Source organism: Haliotis asinina, chromosome 16 (genome assembly GCF_037392515.1).
Source record: "Haliotis asinina isolate JCU_RB_2024 chromosome 16, JCU_Hal_asi_v2, whole genome shotgun sequence".
NCBI lineage: Eukaryota > Metazoa > Mollusca > Gastropoda > Lepetellida > Haliotidae > Haliotis > Haliotis asinina.
In genome coordinates, this window is record NC_090295.1 from 43,712,322 (window position 1) to 43,739,382 (window position 27,061).

Consider the following 27,061-nt stretch of genomic DNA (forward strand, 5'->3'; position numbering starts at 1 on the left):
TATTACAGGGATGTACAGTGATTGCTTACAACTATCTTAGCGTTAAGACAGCTTTAAATATCTAGGTCCTGGGCCCAGTTGTTCAAAGCACCGTTTTAACGTACCACTAATGAAAACAGCTAAGTTCGTTAACAGAGCTTTGAGCAACAGCCTTTCACTCTCTTAATGTTAACATTCCATGAAGGACTAGTTAATACTACTGGGTCTAGGTTTTTGAAGCTCTCTTTGTGCTATATTGCTGAGTGTGGTGTAAAACTAAACTTAAACTCTCTTAGTGCTAAGATAGTTGTAAGTTAGTGTTGTACGTCACTTGCTAGATAGGCCTTGCTACTTTATTACAACCAAAACACCCTGTTACATTCTCAACACCCCAAGAAGTATTACAAACAAATCATTGATTAATATTTCTTTATTTTTATGCTTGAAAATAAAACTTATTACAATATTATGCATGACAAGTAGCATCATGGCTACAGGGATCTACCTCACACATCAGCAAAACATCTTCAGTCAGCACATACAAAACAGCTGGATATAGTGGGCAAATCTTGTCCAGAACAATGGCCTACACACATGGCTAGCTGCACTGGGCCAAAGCATGTAGTCTAACATTCACTGGGCCAATCTGTTCGAGGTCACTAAAATTCATTCATGGGTTAATATTAACTTCACAATTAAATGATGTAAGCTCTAGATCGGAGCTTTACATACTCTTGTTTCTAAACAAAATACAATTATACAGTCATAAATCAATAGAAATTGTTTTTAAAAAATTAGACAAGATAGTCAAAAGATATTGTAATTGATCTAGCAGATGTTGCAGTTCATTAATAAAGGTGCCAGACCCATGTGATTGTCTGTTTTATGAAAAAAACTCTACAAATTCTACAAGGAAAATTGAACGAATGCACTTTGATTGTTTCAATGCGATTTTCACACATTAACTTCTTTTCACTCACTTCCTATGTCTTGGCCTGTTGACCTAAACAATTTGCATAACTGGCTTGGACTTTCATATTTCAAATTATTATGATAAAATCATACTTCAAAATGCATGCTTCCATCATCTAGCTACTGATTATGATTCTACCTTAGTGCATTAAACAGTTCCTGGAAACTGTACAGGTCTGACTGTGCCAGAAAATGGTAAGTTTGCTCTGCATTAATTCGCAAAGAAATGAAATTATTTCTTAGCTGCATGACATGCTCACCCAAAGCTTCTAATCTCTCCGCTCACAATGTTGATACTCAGTTTTAAATAAATGCATGAAATGAAATACAAGGTTATATCACTCATAGGAAACAACAGACATAATGGATTTATGAGTATTTTGTGACATCTTGACTAGTATTTGGCACAATATAGACATATTGGGGTGTCAGAGAGGATATAATGACATGCTACACATGCAGTATTTTGACTAATATGTCTAATGAAATATAATCTGAATACTGAACTGTCTGAAAATCCAATACTTTTCATAAGTCAGATACATCACATTCGGCTGAGGTTCATGACAATAAAGGTACCATCATAAGTTGTGAGGAGAATAGTTTTCTGTACAAGTTTCATTCTGCTATAATGCAGCGTTCCACTTAGTGAGTGACTAGTATATTTTTGAGTATCACCTTATCAAACTAGCTTAAACATTTTTGAAATGTCACAATGGTTTTTTGTATTTACATATAGTCATTTCACATATCAACATATATAAATAATATTATTCTATTTCAAAAATAGAAAATTTGAGGTGCATTAATACATAAAGCACAACAAAGATTTCATTTACAATATAACATGTGGCACCTTGTGATAAATGCAGACAAAATCTGCAAGACCACTAATTCACTCTCCACTGGTTTACAATGCAAAGTCGATAGCTGCTGCCCTATACTCAAGTATTTAAAGGTACTACACAAATACTGTGGTTTAGGAACAAACTGTACAGTTTCTAATGGACAGGTATTATCACATAGATCATGCACTGCTACAGCTATGGTTTCATCTGTAAAATACACCACATATCTGAGGTAATAACCACACGTATCACGTCCCCTATAACACCTGCATACAGATGTCTGTTCATAATGGTAGGGGTTTAAACAGTTACATTAACTCTGAAGGCATGTCGTCCTCCTCAGTGATCCAGTGTTTCATGTGCCTAGTCTGTTGTCATAGATACCCTGTCAATTCCATGTGTAAACTGAATCAAATTTACACTTACAGTTTCATTTTTGAAACATGAGGCAGTAATAACATGGTTTCACACTGCTTTAGCAATAATTCAGCAATATCATAGCTCACTATTTGCCCTATTGTGATAGGTACCATACTGGACTTTCAAGCTGTGTCATCATCAACCAAAGCATCTCATGACCAAAATATTTCCTTTCCCATATCTGCCTACTCAGGAAACATGTTTTCCTGGTGAGTACTCAATCATGACAATTTTCTGATTGTATTAAACAGATCAAGAGATTACTGGGATCTTGGATGAGACTGTGAAACTTACGCATTTTGATTTGATGTTGAATACAAAGTGATGAGCAAGGAAATGTGCTACATTACCGAGAGTAAGTGACCATGTCATAATCTATAGCTAGGAAAGGGAGGGACAGGGGGTGCTGGGGGTGAGGTGGGGGGTTGTGTCACTTACTTTGTACGTAAATTGTTCATACTGTACATGCTTCTCCATTAAAATCATCATCACCCCCAGCCATAAATTATGAATGTTCCCTAAAGGAGCTGGTGATGACCCTTCCAGGAAGAAGTGGCAAAAGGTTGCAAGATACTGATCACATGACCACAGTGGCATAAGACACTGGATAACGGAGGAAGGCTTGGTGTCGGTAGAAAGCATACCCTTTAAATGAAAGGATAAGTGAAAGACTAATTTTATGGACATTTTCTTATGTTCAAATCATAGATTTCATCTGTACACTTATATATATGAAAATATATTATTTTCTAAACTTTAGGCATCAATAGATTGTCATATGTCGCATGAAAATGGCAGTAATGAAAAACAGTTTCAATATCTATTTCAACAGGTAAGACACTTTATGTTGAGAAAATATATTCACTCATGAGTGTCATTTATTTAATGTGTACCTGTCTTTTTCAACAACCAAACACACTACATCAACAATTTGAATAATTCATTTTTCTGCAAACATTGTTCACTTGGGTCAAACAGAATCTGTATCAACAGACACTATAATAACATCACTATTGATCTAAAATAAAAAAAAAAAATAAATAAAAGGGAAAATTTGATGGATTTGATACACTTGAAATATTTTCACATTTCATCTTGCATAAACAACAATTATCGAAATTAAGCATGGAAGTCAAAAGGCCCTGAATGTTATAAAATTAGGGAACCTGAATTTAAATACTATGGGTGCACAGAGCACCTATTAAACCCTTACTTTCCTACACTGAAGACTTGCAGTGCTATTGCATGTCCAGGGTCCAATTTACCATAAAAGTCAACGGGGTCTTGAAAGCTGTAATGTTAAAAATAGTTATTTTATAGGTTTTCGAATACTACATTAGCAATATCCACAGACACCCCGTAAATGTGAACACTGCATGTCTCTCTCATCACTTTGGCAGTGATGGAGGTACCACACTTAAATGATTCATGGTGTACATAACAACCAAGTGATTGTATCCCAGTGTAGGAGAGGACGAAGCAGGCTATGTCCAGCTGCTTGTTCCAGCCTGATATGACGCATGGCATATCGGCCTCAGCCTCCTTGCAACTTGCAACCAGTGATAAGGAAAGTAGTGAGAGTGACTCATCTCTCCTTGAGCTGTACTGAATGACCTCACCCACAACCCTGCTCCCCTAGCTGGCTAATGGTACAGTCCAAGTAGACAACATTTCTGTTATCACCTGTCAAATGGAGCATAAATGAATATACTCCCACTACTTATATATTATCTTTAAAAGTGCCATTGCCCAAGTGTAGTAACACCTCACAGATATTGTATACGGTCATTGCACAATGACAATACTGTCAAACCTTGTATACAGTATTAAGTGAGGCAAGGCTTTTAGAGTGAGTATGGTTTTACGCCGCTTTTAGCAATATTCCAGCAATATCACAGTGGGGGAAACCAGAAACAGGCTTCACATATTGAACCCATGTGGGGTATCAAACCCACGTCTTTGGTGTGACGCGCCAACGCCTTAAGCACTAGGCTATCCCACCACCCTATGGCATTCAGAAATATTACCACCCAAAACATACACAAAAACATTGCTGTCAGGCTAACTATATTTCCTTCCTTAGCTGGAGATAAGGTCAAGTTCATTACGAGTTGTATACTTTGTGACATATTAAAAGACAAAACAAGATATACATAGCTTCCGTATTCACTGTTTGAAACACAATGTTCATGTTCCACCCCTGACCAAATTCTAGATCAGTCTGTATGAAATATCCATAAACAGCTCAAAAGTATAATTTTCTCAAGTACACATTGTTTCCAGCCAACAGCTGCACAGAAGGGAAATGAACTGCCTTGTAATTAACTTGTATTTAAGGTTTAATCATCATTGCGGTATGAATTTGATTAATCAACAAACTCTATCCCCCAAACCCAATTGAACTCATTAATTATGGTCTCAATAGATCATAAACATTTTAATTCACCAGCAAAAGACTGTAAATGAACTAGAACATGACTTCAGTCAATAACACTGAAGTTATCTGAATGTCTTGTTATCGAAAATGGTTCCAACTAGGTATGTTGATATCTGCTAAAAAATTATGTTGCAAGTCCTGAAAACTCAGCTATGACTAGACAGGGGTCATCACATATTCTGTAAACTAATATCACCATTGCACAATACAAATCTTTGGCAATCACAGACTTCTGTTGAATGTGGTCAAGCATTTCTTCACTCACAGATTACAGAATGCATGGACAAAAATGTCACAATTTCACACTATCTTAAACTAGGATTGAAAACATACTGTACTTGTAGAATATACTTGAATATCTGTTACCATGGTAATATGAAAATCAATTGTCACATATCAAAATAATAATACATGCATGTAATACAAACGAGGCAGAGTGGCCCCAAGGTGGGGGCACATCACGCATCACATGGCCTGTGGGACTGTGGCCTGTTGCCTGTGGCCTGTGACATAGGTGCAACATTGCCACCCTTTCAGGTAAATACTGTTTGTTTTCTACCGAGTTCTAAACTTGATGATTATAATGAATGTCATTGTATCATGGCAATCACTGCACCATGACAACCCCTGCCCATGATAAGCACTGTATCGTGACAACAATGTATCATGACATGTTCTATATCATCACAAACAATGTATCATGACAAGCACTGTATCATGACATGCAGTTTATCATGACATGTATCATCACAAATAGCATCGCACGTACCACAACAAACATCCTAATGCATGATCAGGACCAAATCTTCTCCCCAGATGTGGAGAGCAACTTGAACATAACCAAGTGATTTCAGAGTGAGATTGTCAATCTTCCATATCCATTGAAGCACTGTAATTGTGGATATGTCCTCAGAATGTACCAAAATGCTGACTGGTGTCAGGTTGTGTATGGAGTATCACAAATCAGGTATTATGTCAGTTAATCGCCAAGTATTGACAGGCGCGCAGGCTTCAGCCATCATTCACCATACTCTGATACAAAGACTAGATTTTCACAATCCTGAGAATCCTTTTCTGAAAGTTGTCATTTATCTGTTACAAGGAGGGGTGTGACGACACTGGTATCATTTTCATGTAAACAATATTCCGAAACAGACTGACAAAAGTTACCCTAAAAGACACGATCACTGTCATAACCTTATTTTTAACAGTAAACATATAGTGTATGCAATAAAAAATCAATAAAATTAAACAAAAACCCAGCAGCCACTAAACTCTACCTCTGCTTATAAACATTTCGAAACACGAGAAGAATAGTTGAGGGCATTTCCCCTTGACTTGTTAATATCAGCTATTATTTAAACATCAGTGTATGGTGATGCATCTGCCATTTATCATGACAACAATCAGTGGGCCTGCAGGATGTCTGCTAGTTCACAACTTCGCATCTCATGCACACTAATATATCATATCCATGAACGCAAACATGAACTGTGAAAACATTCATATTACCATGGTCAAATGTAACTTCCTCGTCATCCATGATGTCAGTGGTGTCTGGGTGAATAATCTCTTGTCATGTCAGGTTTTCAAGAACTGACAACACCTGCAGAATTAAGTATAACCTTCCAAAAAGTCATGTGACCATACTGTAGTCGGGCACTACAAATTTGTTATTGTTATATTTCAAATCACCATTAGAAGAATCACAATATGAAAGATAGAAACATGTTGAAACTAAAATAGTACTCCTGTGTTTTTTCAATTTAAACATTGATATTTTTTTCCTTGGTGTAATGTAAGGACCTAATTAGGTGTGTGTCCTTATCATCATCTGATTTAGACACAAAAAGCTGCCGAATTACTGTAGACAGTATGAATACAATATTCCTTCAGTATGTTCAACATATTCCTTCCTTTAAGAAGCTTATCCAGGGTGTGTAGTGCACCTGTTGGGATGTTTCATGCTTGGAAAGAACAGAGCGTGGTTGTACAATGTTGGTATGGATTCCATGGCGATGTGTACGAAGATATGACTAAACACATCCACCTCCAAGTAATGATGCACCAGGGCTGCAGAGCTGTGAATCACATAAGGTTTGTCTCCAAAGGAATTAAAAACTTGGCGTATCTATTTTCCACCATCTTCGAAATATCCTTGGAAGGTTTGACTCTGACATCTGTGAATGTATCAATTCTGTGTTTCAGAGGAACTGAACTTAGTCGTGTTGATGTGAGAGTTAAGTTGTCGTATTTATGAGGCACAAAGTCTTCATCTTAAGTAGTCGTCATTGTCTCTTCTTTTGTCTGTCGTTGCCTTGGTTACCAACTGATCTGATGAGGTAGATGACGAGCAGAAGGGGAAGAAGAAACGGCAGTAGAAGCCACGTGACCGGTTCACCTGAATCAGAGAATTACTATCATCACGCACCATAAGGAGATGAGTATGATCATTAGGGCTACTATAATGCAGTTCAATTCACCGAAAATTGTCACCTTAAGTTTCAGTTTTCAATAACAATTATTTCTGTTTCCATATTTGAACGCCTATCCTATTTATGTCTACATAGCCAGAATGTAATTTTGACTCCAACTCGAGGAGATTCAAGTGCTGAAATAAGGCGAAACTTGATTGGTTGATGCTGGTCTAACTATCCGATGAGAATTGTTGTTAGTAGACATCACCAAGCTGACAATGCATTTCAGACTAAAAATAGCCGACTCTAAGAGTTAAATGAAATGTTTTTCCTTGTATGAAGAATTGAACGAAAATGTGGGAATTGCGGATCCAATACTTTAAACTGAATCAAATTGAGGTATGTGAGCATTGTTGCAGCCCTGATGATCATAGGAACATCAGTGAGTGAGTGAGTTTCTGCAATATTCCAGCTATATGGCGGCGGCCTGTAAAAAATTGAGTCTGGACCAGACAATCTAGTGATCAACAACATGAGCATCAATCTGCGCAATTGGGAACCGATGACGTGTCAACCAAGTCAGCAAGCCTGACCACCCGATCCCGTAAATCGCCTCTTATGACAAACAGAGTCGCCAGTTACAGCAAGCATGGGTTGATGAAGGCCTGTTCTACCCCAGGACCTCAGAATCACAGGTCCATAAGAACATCAGGAAGACCCAGTAGTCCCAGTTTTCAGGCAATATCTGTGTTGAAAGAAGACCAATCATTACAAAATACACACCCTAACTAGAACCCCCCAGACACCTGCACTTATCTGGACACCAACAGCATCTCCAGATACTTTGCTCATCTTATCATTGAGTTTAGTTTTATACTGCTTTTAACAATATTCAAACAACATCACAATGGGACACCAGAATCCTTTATATAGACACATACATGCTTTCCAGATATATGCCCTCATCAAGACAGCTCCACCTTTTCCAGATACTTTCCTTTTCCCATCTAGAGATCCATATCCTGTTCACAGTGTATGAAATAGCGTCTGCCCGGTGACCCGCTAGTTACATGGCAGGATTAGAACTTTATTGTATAGCCAGCCCTGTGGGCCAATCCATTTTCCATGGGTATATATTTTACCATGTCACTGTCTATGGGTGATATTTTGAAAATAGTTTACAACAGTGGTAGCTAGACAATGTCTGTGTGTATAGTTCATGATCAATCCAACTGTACCTTCCACAGATCAGCCTACCCTTTTATCATGTTTATCAAACACTAAACGTGATTGGCCTAAAGAATGCTTTCAGTGACCATGTCGTTTTTGTTGAATTTGCTGATGTGCATTTTTACTTTTAACAAGGAGAGTTACAAATCCTCTGTGCTAATTGCATGAAGAACATGCAGAGACCATTCTTGGCAAAGATACTGACAATTCTCACCAAATTATGCTTTGGAAAATTTGCCTTTGCTTATGTTTGAGTGTACCTCACTGTATGTAATCCTTTAACACTTTACCTCAGTTTCCTGTGTTTAATACAGGGCTGGCTACATGTCTATGTTCATGTCAGACATTGCCTGTTTGTCTCATTCACATGGCAGTGACACAAAATGAATCAACAGGGACCACCAAGTTACGCTTTGTAAAATTTGCATTGCATATTTTCAAGTTTACCTCACTATAAGTAATTCTTTGATAACAGTATTTTAACACCTTACCTCAGCTTCCTATTTTTAATACAGGGCATGTTACATGTTAACAGGGCAGCAACATTTTTCAGTTATCAGCCCAGTGGGCTTCCTATATTTTTCAGGAGTTTCATACACTGCTGTGTCGATATTAGCCCCCTAAAGACACAACTTCTCTACATACTTAACCCTGTCTAGATACTTACCCTTCTAGCTATAATCCCCATTCTCTCTAAATACTTTCCCTTTTACTTATTACCCAATCCTCTCTTGATACTTGCCTCTTAATGACATTTCCCACACACTCTTTAGATCACTTGCCTTTAGCTAGACCCAAAAGCCCTAAGATCTAGTTAGACCCCATCAGCATTCTCCTTAGATACTTGTCCCATAACTACATCCCTTCTCATACTCACTGTACTTTCCCCTTAACTAAAACCCCTCAACCTCTCTAGATATTTGATCTGTAATGAGTTTCGGTTAGCTTATAGCAATATTCCAGCAATATCATAGCAGGGGACATCAGAAATGGGCTTCAGACATTGTACCCACATGGGGAATCAAACCTCGGATCTTTTGCGTGACAAGCTAATGCCTTAATCACAATGCTATACCACCACACCAGGCAGGGAAATAACAGGTATCATCCTAAAATAGCTTTGCTATATTATGAGTAGGGACTGAATTGGTTTCTCTCTGCGCAGAAGCTCTGACCACACACGCAGTCCTGAAGGGGTATGCAGGAGGAGGTATGTGGAAGTATGGAAGCAGTGGACCAATCAATGTAACTTTACCTTCAATAATGTGTAATAAACAGTGCTAAAAGCATAAGCCACACTCTCTAATCACATACAACAGCAACAAGATCCAGATACATACCAAAGTTCAAGGCTTGCAGTTGAGCCGGCCACAGTTCTTCCTTTTTTGACACTTTTTTAGCTGGTTTGGATTCTTCCTTCTGCCTCTGCTGCTCTTCACACAAAATTCTCACAGGGATTATCTCCCCTTTGTCATTCTCCTCACTGAGTGTCATTTGAGATTTCTTCTCACGTTTTAAAGCCTCAAGCGCCTCACTCGCTTCTTTCAGAAGCTTGGCAGTTCTTGAGTCATCTGATTTCGCACGGAACATATGAGCATATTTCCTCCGTTCTGCTGCCTGCATGGCGTTAGTACGGATCTTCGTAATCCTCTGTTCCATGTGCTCCAGTCGAGCATTCTGTTCATTTTGAAGTTTTGTAAGGACAGGGTGGTCATCTAGGATTAGATTGTCTGCACTGAATGACCCCTTCACGTGATATGTTGGATGTCCAATGAGATTCCGGTTCAGAGACATGGTGCTTCTCTGTGTGTCTGGGATCAGCAGGGAATCACTGGAGTAATACTGACTTGTGGGGACTGACAGGCGGTCCATTTCAGCCGACAGTCTGTTGAGTCGGGTTTTAGACAATGTCCTCAAACGTTCAAGGTCCTGATAAGGTGAAGTGTCAAGGTCAAGGTCACCCCCATCTTTCCTTCTTTTTTTGGTTTTCCTTCTCTTGCTTGTAGCAGCACCCATAATCTAAAATTTGAGAGAGAAGTATCTCAACGATCAAATGGTTACGGATACATGTTATGCTCAACAATTGAATTGCATCAAAAGTCTCAAAACTGTCTTGATCGATGTCACTAATAAACAGGCAACAACTTCCTTTTTTTAATCAAAAAGATATTTCAGCTTGTACATGGACTGATAAAGTTCTATATTTTTAAAAATGTATGTTGTTCAAATTAATCACTTTGTGACAAGTTAGCAGATCAACGATTATGTATAGTGACCAGATGGCTGTTCCCTGAAAACAGTTTTCATACTGACTTAAGGCATCACAGATAACAATATCAAAACTAAACTTTAGGAGGACCTCACAAGTCAATATGGGGCTAACGTTCATGGGAGGAGTTTAGCTTAAAAAAGACCCATGAAAGTCTGTGATGGAATAGACCTTCAACAACCCATGCTTGCCATAGAAAGCGACTATGCTTGTCCTATGAGGCGACTAACAGGATCGGGTAGTCAGGCTCGCTGTTTTGGTTGACACATGTCATCGGTTCCCAAATGTGCACATCGATGCTCATGCTGTTGATCACTGAATTGTCTGGTCCAGCAGACTCGGATTATTTACAGACCATAGACATATGTCTGGAATATGACTGAGTGCGGCAGAAAATTTAACTCATTCACTCAATCAGCTAATAAAGGCCAGATAGTAACTCGATTGCCACGGACTACAGTACCAAATTAATTCATTTTCCTAATCTGTACAATCCACTAAGATGACTAAGCTACAACAGCCAAATAATATACATAAATGTAAGCCATAACAGTTTCCCTTTGTTTGTGCAGAACTTTCTTCTTCTCTCTCTCAACTGTAGAAGTGAACGAGTGGTTGAGTTTGGTTTTCCCTTGCTTTTAGCAATATTCATGCAATATCACAGCAAGGGACGCTGGAAACATTTTATACAATGGGAATCAAACCTGGGTCTTCAGTGTGACGTGCAAAAGGTTCAACAACCAGGCTAACGCACCATCCCCAATGGAGAGAGAATGTAATTAAACCTCTAAAGTATTGTACATGGCAAGCTTCAAGTAGAAACAGGAAAGAACATGGCAACACTTGACAAATACAACAGCATTAACTTTCTGTCAGCACACACACTTCATAAAATCCAAACCAAAAATAAACAGACTTGTCCCCAGCTGCGAGCAAATTTTCACAAAATATATTTAAACAAACACTCCCCTGATGAAATGACTCCCTTTTGTGTTGATGATTTGAAACCAGCCTGCCTACAGAGATACTCAAAGTATGTGTCAGCTGAGACTCGGCTCCACACAATCAACCCTGAAAACTATGATCAGCACTCACATGCTGAAATAGAAGGAAAGGAAGAGATACCGCTAAACTACTAATGTAATCTTCCAGTAATAATCTCAGCTCAGCCATTGGTGACTGACCGATGACTGACTGCATTTAGCTTTACGTCACTTTCAGCAACATCCCAGCAACATCACAACAGGGCACAACAGAAATGGGTTTCAAACATTGTACCCATGTGGGGATTCGAACTTGGGTCTACGGTGTGACGAGCAAACGCTTCAACCTCTAGGCTACCATTAATGTTCTGGGCAATGCTGTAGTGGACACTGACTGGACTATCTGGACTCTGATATTATATAAAATAACTGTTTCAGACTTACTGGTGCTCTGGCAAAAAATATACTGGACAAAAATAGTTACAGATAGATTGTAAATTACGAATAATGGTCTACTGATTCACTGACACACTGAAACAAAGAAAATATCAATTACAAAAATGCAACTATCCTTAACTTATTTTGTCCACAATATGTTGTGCAACATTTAGCTTCTGCTTACAAGAGTTTCAGACAGAAGTGCATCTTAATGTGGTCTGAAGTCCCAGATCTAAATTATTGTCCCCGCTGCCCAGCCCTCTCTAAACTGCACAAAACAATGTCTAGTTTTCTGTGAGTTCAGTATCTTCCAGCTCAATGGGTCACTTCTTTATTTAGATGGATGGACCTAACTGTTTCAGTCTGAACTGAAATTACAAGTCTTGAAGCAGTGGTTGAGAAAAATTATTATCTCAAAGAAAAATGCCAGGCCTCCTTCAGAATATTATGGTGTCTGTAGCTAATGGTACATAAAGCACCAGTAATGAGGTTAGTTCAGCACGTGCTTGATGTGATGAGGAAGACAGCCTACTACAATATGTACTGCAGTGACTCACTGATTAGTAGGTGGTGTGGAGATGGCAGACTGGCCGACTCTCACGTGCTGGGGGGTGCAGGGGGCTCCTCTCAGTCCACATCATCTGAAGTCATATACAAGCAAATAATGGTAACTAGTGTGTTTTGATGATGTTCTAATGCCCTAGTGAATAATATTCCAGCTATGTGACAGCAATTTGTTGATAATCATGACTTTGCAAGACAATGCATTGCTTGCTTTAGTGATTTTGGGTATTTTAGCTTTATGACAGTGGTCTGTAAATGGCAGAGTCAGGACCAGATAATACAATGATTAACGCTGTGAACACTGATCAGACAATACAGTGATTAATGCCACGATCATCCATCAGACATTACAGTGATTAATGCCACGATCATCCATCAGACATTACAGTGATTAACACAATAAACATCAATCAGACATTACAGTGATTAACACCACAAACATCCATAAGACATTACAGTGATTACAGTGATTAAAACCACTAACATCCATAAGACATTACAGTGATTACAGTGATTAACACCACGTACATCCCTCAGACATTACAGTGATTAACACCATGTACATCCCTCAGACATTAAAGTGATTAACACCACGTACATCCATCAGACATTACAGTGATTAACACCACGTACATCGATCAGACATTACTGTGATTAACACCACAAACATCGATCAGACATTATTGTGATTAATACCACAAACATTGATCAGACACTAGTGATTAATACCACGAACATGGATAAGACATTACCGTGATTAACACCATGGACATCAGTCAGACATTGCAGTGACTACCACAATGAACACTGATCCACACAACTGGGATACAATGACAAGCATGAATCAAGACAATGTGTCTGACAAGCCGATCACATTAGTCTTCACATGACAATGCATTGAATCGAGTGATTGATGAGTAACCATCTAGACTCCTATTGTACTATGACAGACGGCCAAGAATGTGATCAGTGCTACCCATCTGCCCAAGTTCCGTTACAAGTCCCATGCATACTTAAGCACTAGCAATGTGGGTTAGTGACAATGTATAAATTTCATGACTAGCCCTCATAATACTTTACTTGCATACCATAACCACCACACTGTCATGATGTTCTAAAACACATTTCAGAATGTCATTTAATTTTTATTAAACAGACAAGAGACACCAAACATCTCTGCATCTGACAAAAGTCCAGATAAACGTCACAGATAAACAATGATAAATCAAAATGTTTATTGCAAACATTACACTTTGGTCACAAACAAATTTGAGTTTGAAATGACACTTATTTGTTTCCATTGTAATTATAGAGTTTAAAAAGTTTCTGCAAACTCCAGGGAATTTTCGAAGCTTTCTCCTGTTCTAGAAAGTGTTATTTGTTCAAAAATGTGCCTCTATTCCAGTTAAAAAATAATGATTATAGTTGCTATTAGCCTATTACCATTATTAATAAAAATATTTAAAACAAAACACCATATTTGCTCATATGCAACATCTCAAACTACGTACATATCCCATGTGTGATGAAGGATGTGTTAATGAAGGTATCCTGTGAGGGCAGGATGTGAAGGTATGTGAAGCAGGGAATAAATCAGCCTGTGTGTTGAAATATAACCACACTGGCGGAAGTTTACAAGCTGGCACACTTGCACTTTGTTATTACATAGTGGGCACATCCTGACCCGTCTCGGGTTGCATGTCAAGAGTCCGTAGTTCCTTCTCTCTGGAACTTGCTTCTACTTTCCCCATAACTAAAGACTATTTGTTTCTTCTTAGACAGTTTTACAAGAAGTTCTGTGGTACGATCCAAAGGGCTTGTAGCACTAAAAACTGACATCAAGGTATACACTGGATAGGCGGATCCAAAGGTTCAGGAAGGGGGTTAGGGGTTGCAGGGGGTGAACCCCTACCCACTCACCTTTTGGTCTGAATGTTTATTATTTGACCATTAAAAAATGGTGAAATTGAAATATGGAACCCCACCACCACCTCCCAACTCTCTTCAAAACGCAGTATCTCACCCCTGTGGTGTCACTGATGGGTCTTAGTGCTATACACAAGGATAGTACAATTAGTAAGACCCCATCAGGGACAGTATATACTTTGATAACAGTGTTTAGAATTACACGTTCCTGTGGCAAGTCCATACCTAAGTGACAAATGATGCCTGTGTGTATAGCTGCTGGATCTCATTACAGCACAGATATCTCAACACTGATGTATATTGTAGCACAAATAGGCCCCATGTCTCTATACCCTATCTGTAGTCTGAGAAAATAGGCCCCTAGTACCTTAGTGCACTGACTGGGTCAACAGCCAAGCAGATTCCAAGACATTACCTCCAGTGTGCATATCAACACCTGGGGGATCTCAGATGTAAACAGGTTGTCAAGGACGATGATTACGTTATCAACCACTGGGTTCAAATTGCAACTTTGAAATTAGCTAAAGGTTCGTGAAAATGGCTACATGATCATAGTAATCAGCTTGAGATATGAACACTGATATATGTTCATGTAGAAATATTCTGCAGTTACAACACATGAGCAGTGTGTTGAGGCCTGCAATGTTTCAGAAGCCTCTCCAAAACTTAGCACAAGCATGAGTTAGTCTGTTAGAGTTATTCTGTCTCACAGTCCCTGAATCATATTTTTTTCCCTACAACCTTGCCCTCCCAGTAAATTGCTAACCCCTGATGAAGCAACTCTAGATTTGCACAGATTCAGGAATCTCTAGTCTCCCTGGGGCTTTTTTTCAATTTAAATGGGTTTATTTGTTACAATTAAACTCATATATTCCGAGACTAAGGGTTTATAAGTCTTTTACATGAGCATGAAAACCCTCCACATGAAGACAGTGAGTCAACACTATGACAGTAATGACAAGGTAGTACAGCCGTTTACAAACTGAATATTACTGTACTGTTTCATTATTGATCATCATATGTTTCATGCATGACTTAAATACTTTTTTACTAAATTTTAGGTTTAAAGCAGTGAGTGAGTGAGTGAGTGAGTGAGTGAGTGAGTGAGTGAGTGAGTGAGTGAGTGAGTGAGTGAGTGAGTGAGTGAGTGAGTGAGTGAGTGAGTGATGCTGTTTTAGCAATGGGCACCAGAAATGGGCTTCACACATAGTACTCATGTGGGGAATCAAACCCAGGTCTGCGATGTGACAAGCAAACACTTTAACCACTAGGCTTCACACTTTGTACTCATGTGGGGAATCAACCTGGCTCTTTGGCCTGACAAGCAAACACTTTAACCACTTGGCTTCCCCAGCTAACACTTTTACATCAATGACCTCAGTAGCTGATAGCAATGGACATTATATCACAATGTCCAATAACACCTTTAAAGATTCTGCAACTATAATCATAAACAAAATAACAATACATGATTAAAGATTTATGACCTTCATCAAAAACCATGAAAACATAGTAACACAAATACATCCAAATAACCTACAACCACTACTGTAGCCAATGAAATAACTCAAGTCTACTTCCTATGACATTCATAACAAAAAACTTGTAGGTTAAGTCAAGAATATAGTCAACATTACCAGGACACAGTCATCAACTATGCAGAAAGTTACTCCCCTAGAGCCTAATCCATTAGTAATTCATGTCTTACCTGAGCCAGTCAGTGTACACAGATGCCTGCCTCTGTAACCAGGAGTATACTATCAGCCACGACACACAGAGAGCAGTCAGTTCCTCACATGAAGGAATCTGTTCCTTGGACTACAGGGAGTGATAAGGACGGCTTGCATCTATCTACACTGTAGGTATATATAGACCGAGATGATTCTACACCTCCACTGCAAGCAGGGATCTACTGTACTTGCCTAAATAACACAAGGCTAGAATATAGCTGCATAGTCCACAGGGGAGCTGGTGATGACTGTGAGTCACCGCTTCCTGGGGTGCCAGAGTCAGTGTCCAGGATGTAGCAGAACGCTGACAGTTAAGGGAGCTTCCTGATGTGTGTGAGGAATTTCCCTGTCTTTACTCTCATTTGCAATACTTAAACCTTCACTGATAGGTGTGAAGACCAAAAAGGAAAGCGGTAAAATAATATACCACATGCAATGAAATAAAAACTACAACCTGCACTGAGTCATTGCTATAAAGTAGGTGCTTAGTTCAGGAAATGTGTGGTAGATGCACTTGCAGCGGGTGCTTGTATCAGTGGTCAGTGGACATGGGGGGCCTACGTGTAGGTGTTTGTGTCAGTGGGCATGTGAGACACTTGGTGCAGGTGCTTGTATCAGTGGGCACCGGACATGGCGACATACATGTAGATACTTGTACCAGTGGTCAGTGGACATGGGAGGCATATGTGTAGGTGCTGTTGTCAGGGGGCAGTGGACATGGGGGACCTACATGTAGGTGCTTGTTTCAGTGGCCAGTGGACGTGAGGACATAAGTGTAGGTGCTTGTGTCAGTGGACATGGGGACATACATGCACATGCTTGTATCAGTGGTCGGTGGACATGGGGATATACTTAGTGCAGGTGCTTGTATCAAAGGTCAGTGGCCATGGGGACATAAGTGCAGGTGCTTGTATCAGTGTTCAGTAGACATGGGGGCATACGTGTTGATGCTTGTGTCAAGGGGCAGTGGACATGGGGGACATATACATGTAGGTGCTTGTGTCACTGGGCAGTACACATGGGGACATACGTGTAGGTTTTTATATCAGTGGTCAGTGGACATTGGCTACATACTTGGTGCAGATGCTTGTATCAAAGGTCGGTGGGCATACATGTAGGTGCTTGTATCAGTGGTCAGTAGCCATGAAGTACATATGTGCTGGTGCTTGCATCACTGAACATGCTGATGACCTTGAACTCAAAATCAGTCTCGTGACAAGAGGGTCAGGTTTGATTCTCATTTTGGGTAAATTTGAGGAGCTCATTTCTTGTGTAACTACTGTGATATTTCTGGAATGCTGCTAAAAGCCGTGTAATACTCATTCATTCACTTTGAACATGCCTAATAAAACCAATGTTACTATTTCAAATTAAAAAAATTAAATGCTGCATTCACCTCTTGTCAGACAAGATATTTTCAGCATCAGGACTTGGGATACCTATGTTGCCAAGTGCTCCAAGTAGTATTTTTGATCACGCAATTTGATTATGAAAGATATGATTACCTCCCTCAGTGCCTTGGTTGGGAATGAGTCCAAAGTAATTATCACCATGAAATCAAGACATCATACGCTAGAGATCTAAGATGGCACTCTAAATTCTATCAGATTTACTACAATGAAATGTTTGTGAAAATGATCAGAAAAATACTTCAATATTTTTTTTATTTTTAAATATATGGTACTAGTAGAATATTTTTGAGGCATGTGTCGATATCACATGATCCGTGAACATAGAGTACATGCCTCAAGGGTGTCTGTATTGCTGAACTGTGAACATACAATATATGCCTAGAACTTAGTAGAAGGTTACGTTCTTACTTATCTGTGGAATTCGTGAAGATCATTGGTCAGTGGACATGGGAGATGATGAGACCACATACAGGGCGTGTGGTCAAAGCAAGCCTTCTCATTGGTTGACGCTTGCTATCATCCACCATGTGTGTAAACATTGTTTAGTTGGGGGCCAATATTGGCTTTAAATCGACTTGTAGAAATACCAATATAGAACCGGTAGGTGTCATGGGTGGTGATCGATAGGCCAATCAACCATGACTATGTTTAGATGAAATTTTAATCAACTGCATGCGATGGTAGCATAGCGATCGGCCTTGTCTAGATATATTGTACTGAGAAGCGTTTCAAGTTGTGGGTCACCTCAAAATTTTTACATTTGAAAAAAACATCTTTAGTCCTCGCAATGACACGAGGGCCTGTGCCTACCAAGGCATGGCAAGTTCTCACTGAACTTGGTGGGATGCTGTATAGGTAGATGCCTTAGGATCACTGTGTGTAGGGATTTGGGGATTGTTAACCATGGAAATACAAAATATTCCATTAATATTGTAACATCAGAAGAAATTCCCATTACCTATGCATGCTTACACTTTTGCAATAATATAGAAATATCCAATAATTTCTTCCGACAATTACATTGCTCAGATTAAGGAACAGATTTTCCCCCTTCGACCTTCTGCTCCTTCTAGGGACACAAGTCATTACAACTGCCTCACAGGATCTTTGTCTGTCTGTCTGTCTGTCTGTCCAATATCCCGTCTGTCTGTGTCCTTCAGTCTCTGTTTGTCTGTCTAGCTGGCTGAGTCTGTCTGTCTTACTGACAAATATCCTGTCTGTCAAATATCCTGTCTGTCTGTCTGTCTGTCTGTCTAGCTGGCTGAGTCTGTCTGTCTAGCTGGCTGAGTCTGTCTGTCTTACTGACAAATATCCTGTCTGTCAAATATCCTGTCTGTCTGTCTGTCTGTCTGTCTGTCAAACATGCTTGGTGATTCAGAACATGACTCAGATAAGGCAGAGAGCTATTAAATATAGCCATTCCCATACTGTGATTCTCAACTAGGATACAGCCCAATGGAAGGAGGAGTGCACTAAACACAGCATCATGGCAGATGAATTTGTTAGCCAGCTTATTTAGAACATTCCAAATCACTGAGCTATATGCTTTTCACACATTCAAGTGTCTTGTGCACTTCAAAACATGGGAGTGTGCATCCTAGAATCTCTTAAGCATCCCCCTCTGTTTAACCTAACAGTAATGACTTGAGATCAAGAGCAGTGCATCCAAAGCCATGACGTTATTCTGACTGACTGCCATTACCTATGACGTTTGTGCCTACCTTACACTCCTTGCTAGAGTCATAGACTCATACAACACACACATTATTATGGTTACTACGGTAACTAAGACGCATATTGGTGAATGACTCATTGGTATACAACGCTGGGCAGTTGTGCTTCCCCATAGGCTGAGCGTAACTGCATTCTTTAAGTAGTAAGTCAGCCTGGGCGTCTGCCAGGCCAACTACAATACATCGTCTCCACACACCATTTAACTCTGCATTGTACCTACAGATTAGTCAGTACACGTAGCAATTGCCACCAATCACTGATGTTAGTACAGCCAATATGCTCAGTGTTAAGCTGTAATATTTATTTCCATGTAGTATGGTAACAGTTTGTGACTGGAATTAAGTCCGCTGAAGTCTGCAGGTCTTAAAGTGTTTTCATGAAAAGGGTGGTCAGGCTCTTGATCTGCTTGTCATCATAACTCCATGAGGTGGAACGTTGCTTATGCTATCTGTGAATACTACTTGCAGTCATATACCAGGGCTCAGATTACAGAAGCTCTTTCAACGATAAAATTATTGTAAGTTAATGTTAATGTATGGCACTTATGACTATCTTAGTGCTAAGAGAGCTTTGAAAATCTAGGCGAGGAATATTGCTGAACACAACAAGGAACTTCAAGACTGCAATATCCCAAGTGTAGCTGTACATATTTCAAACGAAGTGCTCTACAGTCTCTTCTGGTACTATCAATCTATCATGAAACACACATTGCTAAATCTGATTATGTAATACAACACTTAAATGAGCCTCCTTGAACTGTGCCAGAAATAGCATGATTGGCTTGATTATCAGTTGAATGGAACAGTGTTTTGGTAGCCATATCGCAAGGAATATGAAGAAATTGAAACAAAATAAGCTTAAATTACGTATCTTGATTTCAGTCAATGAGTATAACATTATGATTAATACTATCACCAACTTGCAAACAGGAAAAGTGAACACAAAGTTTATTTCTTCATAGATAACTTCTTGACAGCAGTATATGAATCCATTTAGAAAATTCACACTCACAAAATAAAGAAGTTCCTATCCCTAAAGTTATCTAATATGTTGTACTAACCAACTTCTAAATTCCCCTCTGCCATACAGCTGGAATATTGCTGAGTGCAGAGTAAAGCAACTCACTCTAAACTGCTCCTTAAAGAAGGTAATTCAGTTGGAACAGAATGACATGATGCCATAAGTAGCCATCCAATAAAATTACCCTCAATTACAATTTCCCCAAGTTCTGTGGGAAGTCAGATAACAGACTCTGAGATTGTGATAAGCTGAACCAATCGAAACTATGGAAGCAGATGAGACAAGGGATTTAAATGAGATATACCCCCTGATTAATGAAGGTTCATGCCAGTGTTTTTGCAACAAATTTTCCATAAACAGTCGATCAGAGGCCTCAATGGTTGCCAGAAATAACATATTAATGGAACCCCAGTTGAACGTGTCTATTTCCTCTACAAAATAAGCATGGTTAATTTAGAACAAGACAAACATTTCTGCCCGATGTGATGTCTAGTTGTGTTGAGGCTTGGGCAATAGCATACATCATTTTATGATTGTAACATTTCCCTACCTGGATATGATGTCTAACACTGACCTAAGAACATGCACAAAGTATGTCACAACTGTATACATGGCATGCCCCTCCTAATGTCTCAAAATAGCACAAATGAGAATGCGAGTAGGCGAGATGGAATTTGGTGAGAAGCTGGGAGTCAAATCTATTCCGTCTTAACTTGCTTTGTTGTTATCACTCGCTTGGCTTTGGTTCAAACTGTGTGTGCAACTTCCTTATGTTAATCTTAGAAATTTGTCAGTTGCTAACAATTGTACCGACATAACCATAAAAGATGGTCCTGCAGTCTCTCGTACATTGTACAGAACAGGAAACTCATCACATCACAGAGACTGCATTGGGGCACTCAGGAAGGGGTCTTGAGGAACATCCGTGAAAATGTTATGCCATGGAACTTTGGTTGTAATGACAAGATCTCATGATTAAGCTAATCCAGGGTATGTCATACCATGAACCTGGTGGTGTAATGATATGATACCACAGGCGATATGATCCAGGGTATGTTGTTATCCTTTATTGACATGAGCATTCATAAAGACTGCATCAGAAAACGTCACAAGGAGCACCCAGGGAGTACAAAATGACAGGGACAGCATCAGCTCCTGAGTGTTGCCTTGTTCAAGGGGGAGTGTGTATCACATTGCTTTGCCACTTTGTGTAAACTTAGCCTTATATATTTGAATTAAATATATCCAGAAAACAATTGCACTCATTTCCTTACAGAAACTGGGAAGAACTGGGACATTGTGTAAATTGTGACACTGTCTGACAGTAACAATGTCACACTATGTGAGACTGAAACAGTGTAAAACTGACACACAGTGTGAAATAAACACTTTGTAAAAACAAAGACATTGTGAAACTGATACACTGTGTGAAAATGAAACAGTGTAAAACTGACACAGTGTGAAACTGACACAGAGTGTAAATCTGAGAAACAGTGTAAAACTGAAACAATGTGTGAAATAAACACTTTGTAAAACTGAGACTGTGTTGAACTGAGACACTTTGTGAAACAAACAATGTAAAACTGAGAATGTAAAACTGACACACAGTTTGAAACTGAGGGACAGTGAAAACCTGAGACACTGTGTGAAACTGACACACAGTGTAAACTTGAGACCGTTTGAAACCGAGACAATGTGTGAAAGTACCGAGAATGAGACACTGTGTAAAACAAAACACAACGTGTATCATCATGAACTATTCAGCTGACACATACAGAATATCAATGTGTACAATAAATTGAAATACTAACAAGTTTTTGCATCAGCGGACATGAAGTGTTAAAGACTTCTAGCCACTGACTGTGAAAAATACAGTAAATAAGAAGTTCTTACCCATCCACCCCCAAACACACAAACACTTCAGAAAGAATACAAAAGCACTAAACAGATTACTAAATAATACACTTCCAGTATAGTGGCGTTATTATCAGTGAAATACAGGTTATCGTTAAAAAGCCATAATGAGATATTAGACAACATAAATAGGAAAGTTTATTGCAGAATAATTGCAATGAATGAATCCCTGTCATATCCTTGAGATAAGAAGTGAACAAGACAGTTGCATGACAAGACAGTCAGGCATCTTTACCATGGTTACATTGCAACCATGACAACCAGTAAATACAGTATGGTTCAATATCTTCATTGTCTCTCTTGTGTAAACATACAGAAACTGATCAGCAGATGTAATTACTATATATTAGACATTCCACATTCATCTTGTTGGGTATCCTACTCCAGTAAGCCTACCCTGACCAGATTCTAGACCAAGCATGAACTAGGGCTAAGACAGGTAACCTGGGATGGGTGGGTAATGAGGTTGACTCGGGTACCTGTCTGAATACCCAGACCTGTTAATGTAGTCAGTATGTATGATGTAACCTACTTGTATTACCTATATTACAAAATTACCTATCAACAAGTGATATAAGTGAGTAAGTGAGTGAGTGAATTTGGTGTATTTCCACTCAGTGCATGTAAGGAAAATCAATGTTATCTGCTAGAAAAACACAATGATGCTTATCAGTGACACTGACTGATGACGTCAAATGACAGACATCTCACCACAGAAGAGCTGTGTCCTTTCAGACCCCTGGGCAACCAATACTCCACATCAGTTACTGTATTTGATGCAATAATCACTCCAGACACTTACAGTAAATTAACAGTGCAGTACTATCTAAAATCATATCCTGAGTGAGTGAATGAATTTAGTTTTATGCTACATTTAGCAATATTCCAGCAATATCATGGAGGGTGACACAAGAAATGGGCTTCACACATTATACCAATATCATGAATCGAACCCGGGTCTTCAGCATGACAACAAACGTTTTGACCACTTACCTATCCCAACAATCACATCCTGAAATCAGGGCACTTATTGAATCATGTTCTGAAATCTGGTGGAAATGAAGAACCAAAGTCAAAACATAAAATATTTATTTGTTTCAGTGGCATATTTACAGGTTGGAAGTAAGAAAAAACAAGTATTTATGGATGATAACTTCTTTAATTTAAGAGCACAACATTTCGATACAGGTTCTTGTATTGTTTTCAAGTGTTTCAATGTCACCATTCACTCTATAAATACTTGTTCTACGTAAAATATTTATGAAACTGCAACTGCGCTTTTGGATATTCTGTACAGCCACATGTGATTCATATATCACTTATGCAAGTCATTTCCTGTAACAATTGTGCAAGATCTACACAAGGACTTTTACGAGTATGTTCATTTAGAGTTAATCATGTTAATAGCGAAGACACAAAAATGACATACAATATGGCCAAGCGTTTTTTCAAAAGGACCTCATGGAGCAGAATGTCTAATACAGTCAATACGGTAGACGGTAACCATAGTGAGAACATCAATACCTCAAAGCAAATACACACATCATTTATAAATGACATGCTAAAGCCTATTGATATGAATGTGAATATTTTTGAAGTCCTTTGTGTTGGAGAAAATCTAAATTTCATTTCCTGCATCTCGGATAGACGCCATGTTCCAGGAAAATTGAATCATATTTCTGAGCGGAGATCAGCACGTCACGTGAAATAATCTTGTTGAATCACAATACAGTAGTTACCTCAATGTGGCTGTGAAATAATCAAGTCTTGATCAGGAACAACAGCAGGAACTTATCCGGGTCTGTTTATGAGTTCTATCAACAATGAGTTATGACAATTGTGGGTATGAGGCAGGATTACGTTGTCGGCAGCATGTGAAGAATGTACTGATGTTCACTACATGTGTTCAGAGAGCCTTGGGCTAATATAGATGAGGATCTCAATACAGGACTGAGGAACGCCAATCTCAGACACTCTTAACTTGAAGCAATCATTTACCAGAACAGAAACATTTTAATGGGTTGCTATACACCAAAGATGTTGCTACCATTATTAAATAAAAGCATGAGCTTACACTAGATTATGAAAATGAACGTTCATCAAGCCCGCAATACTATCTGAATATAAATACTTGCAACCTGCCATGCTACATGACTGTAAACCTTCATTTATGTCATTTTGTAATGTGGTGGTCCTCTATGAGTGTATACTGACAACCAACACTTTTTATTTAAAGGTCACCATCATTGGCTACTGTTTTTCCACTCGGACCAAGAATCATTGATTTTAACATTTAAGGGTCATAACAAGGAGACCATTGAAATCACATGCATTTTAGTACTTAACATAGTACTGGAACATATTGGTTTAAAACAAAGAATTCTTTTGCACTGTGTATCACTGTGTATGTTATCTGAAACAGATGAACTGATGCCACTCAAGAATCTGATAAAAAATTGAGCAGACTTAATGATACTATTCACACACTATGTTAGGGTATAAGTTTTCAGGAAAACGCTGGGTTAAAGTTTCTACATCCTAACTGCAGCAACCTATGAACGGTGTGCATTGTTACCTGTACAGAAGGATCTTGTAGGTAATAACACTGTGATGAAGAGTACAATGGGTTTTATATGTTCCTTGTTAGCTTTTATCACACTAAAATAAGGACAATGACTGCATATAATCCTGCACACCCAAATTATAATGCTTCCATGAATTTATCTCACCAAATGTTTAAATCTCACATCATGAAAATACAACATTAAAACAAACTGTAATTTTATCATGTTTTTTTGCAAACATGGTAATGACTAGTCGATCCAAAATACAGGTACACAGTACATTGTCCGTCTGGGATGCTTGCTTTTTCCATCGAGCGGGTATAAATGAATTATTCTCCCTTGTAAAGTTCTATACCTCACTTGGGTGTTGTACAGTTGTCTAATGGGCATACATGGATATTTGTTCGTGCTCATGTGAACCAATCGGCGTAGGACATTCTTACATAAAAGCTTTTGAAATAGTAATAAAAGTGAAACAAAATACCTGTTAATGCATTGTTCATACTTATTTATCATGTTTATACTTTTTACTTGCTGGCAAAATTTGCAAAGTGACAAGTCAAACTCAACTTATGATCAGATGAAATCTAAATTAGCAACTTATTCCAGTGACCCTAAAAGTAGAAATATCTGCAACCAGTTTTCTGTACATTATATGTCTATGACACATCAGTTGTGACCATAACAATATTTTTTCTCTTATTTTTTCACCAAAAAAAGGATGTAGTACAATGAATGAATAATTGCTACATAATTACACTCCATGCCACTGCCAGTATCTATCATTGTTATCTAAACTTGTGAAATGACATGAAAGACCAGAAATATTTCTCTAGAAAAGGACACACCTAAACATATCTATAAAACATTATTAGTAAAAGTACATATCCTTCGAATTCATTGCATTGATGTATTTGCATAACAGTGGACACGAAGTGTAACACATCAGTGTGTACATACCCACTTTCTTTTCTGCAGTATTAACCACAAAACATATGGTGCTGTTATCTGTTTAATCCCAACTGAATAACTATAATCATTTTGGTGCATTTATTTCGTAAACATGCTAAGAATGTAAGATACTGTCATGGTAAACATTTCTTTATATTTACAATAAAATATTGCGTAATGATAAACATTATCTTTCTTTACCAAACAAGTGCACAACACATTCACTCACCTCGGAGTGTGAAAAACAAAACAACTGCTCACGTATCCGACAGACGTCTACAAGGAATAATTAGATCCAAAACAGTCGGCGGGATTGTAGTATATAACCGCAAAGCAGCTGTGAGTCATTAGTACGCCTAACTGTAGGTCACCCTAACTTGTTACACGAATTTTCTTGCAAGATATAAATAAACCTCAAACACAATCCAGACTTTCTGCATCACGTATGGGATGAAAACTTGTAACAAGACCTCGCATGAGGTGCTGATGCTATGAAATCTCAACGGTTTGCCCAGCATCCGAGAATGAATACAAGTGCAGTCATGCGAAATAAGCCAAACACTGAACTGGAAACTTGGCCTACAGTTGATCGACAGCGCTCGCGATTGTTTGCATTGTCGACAATCATCTACAGGATGAGATAAACAATATTTACCGTGTTTCGATGTGCTGACTACAGCCCAAGCCAGTATAACCTAATCCTGTCCGCGAGGCTAGCTAACTATGAATGGACCTGCCTCGTATTTCCGATTTCATTCATGACGCCATGTTGGTGGTATGCGTGACGTCACGGTGACGTCAGGGCTCCCAGGTGCCTGAGATGGTAAGTCTTGGCAGTGAATTTGTACCACTTGCCGACAAACAGCAAAACCGACGGAGCACGAGATCTTTACAAGTTCGTGGTGATGAACAAATGTTGTATGCTTGCATATTGAAAGAACATTGATCGAAGTGAACTTACTTAACCAGGATAACATCTGTCATATGATATTGACTAAAGCACGAGGGATGTGAATCACGCATGCATGATCATGAAAGCAGACTTTGGAGTCAGTACGCTATAATCACGTGCCCTGTATTATAAACCGACAAACAACACGGAAAAAGCATAAAGAATTACTTGAGGAGTGTAATTTATAATTAATCTAACTCGATCCACAGTGCCCGTATGTTTCCTTTGTCAACACAAACACTGGATGATATATCCACTCATTAATTAATACAGAACGCCGGCAAGGACCGCACAATATAAT

General features: G+C 38.8%; 1 protein-coding gene across 2 annotated transcripts; it reads right to left on the reverse strand.

The window, feature by feature from the left end:
- Positions 1-394: 394 nt before the first annotated feature.
- LOC137268077 (uncharacterized) lies at positions 395-26,594 on the reverse strand. 2 transcript variants are annotated; one of them, XM_067802583.1, is made up of 4 exons: positions 26,464-26,594; positions 12,551-12,634; positions 9,644-10,322; positions 395-7,057 (listed from the first exon to the last, which is right to left on the reverse strand). In XM_067802583.1, exons 3-4 carry the CDS (start codon positions 10,317-10,319, stop codon positions 6,945-6,947), a joined length of 789 nt encoding a protein of 262 aa, XP_067658684.1. In that variant the 5' UTR covers positions 10,320-10,322; positions 12,551-12,634; positions 26,464-26,594; the 3' UTR covers positions 395-6,944. The 2 variants fall into 2 exon arrangements, with proteins under 2 accessions (XP_067658684.1, XP_067658685.1); XM_067802584.1 differs by lacking the exon at positions 26,464-26,594 and adding an exon at positions 16,192-16,427.
- Positions 26,595-27,061: the final 467 nt, after the last annotated feature.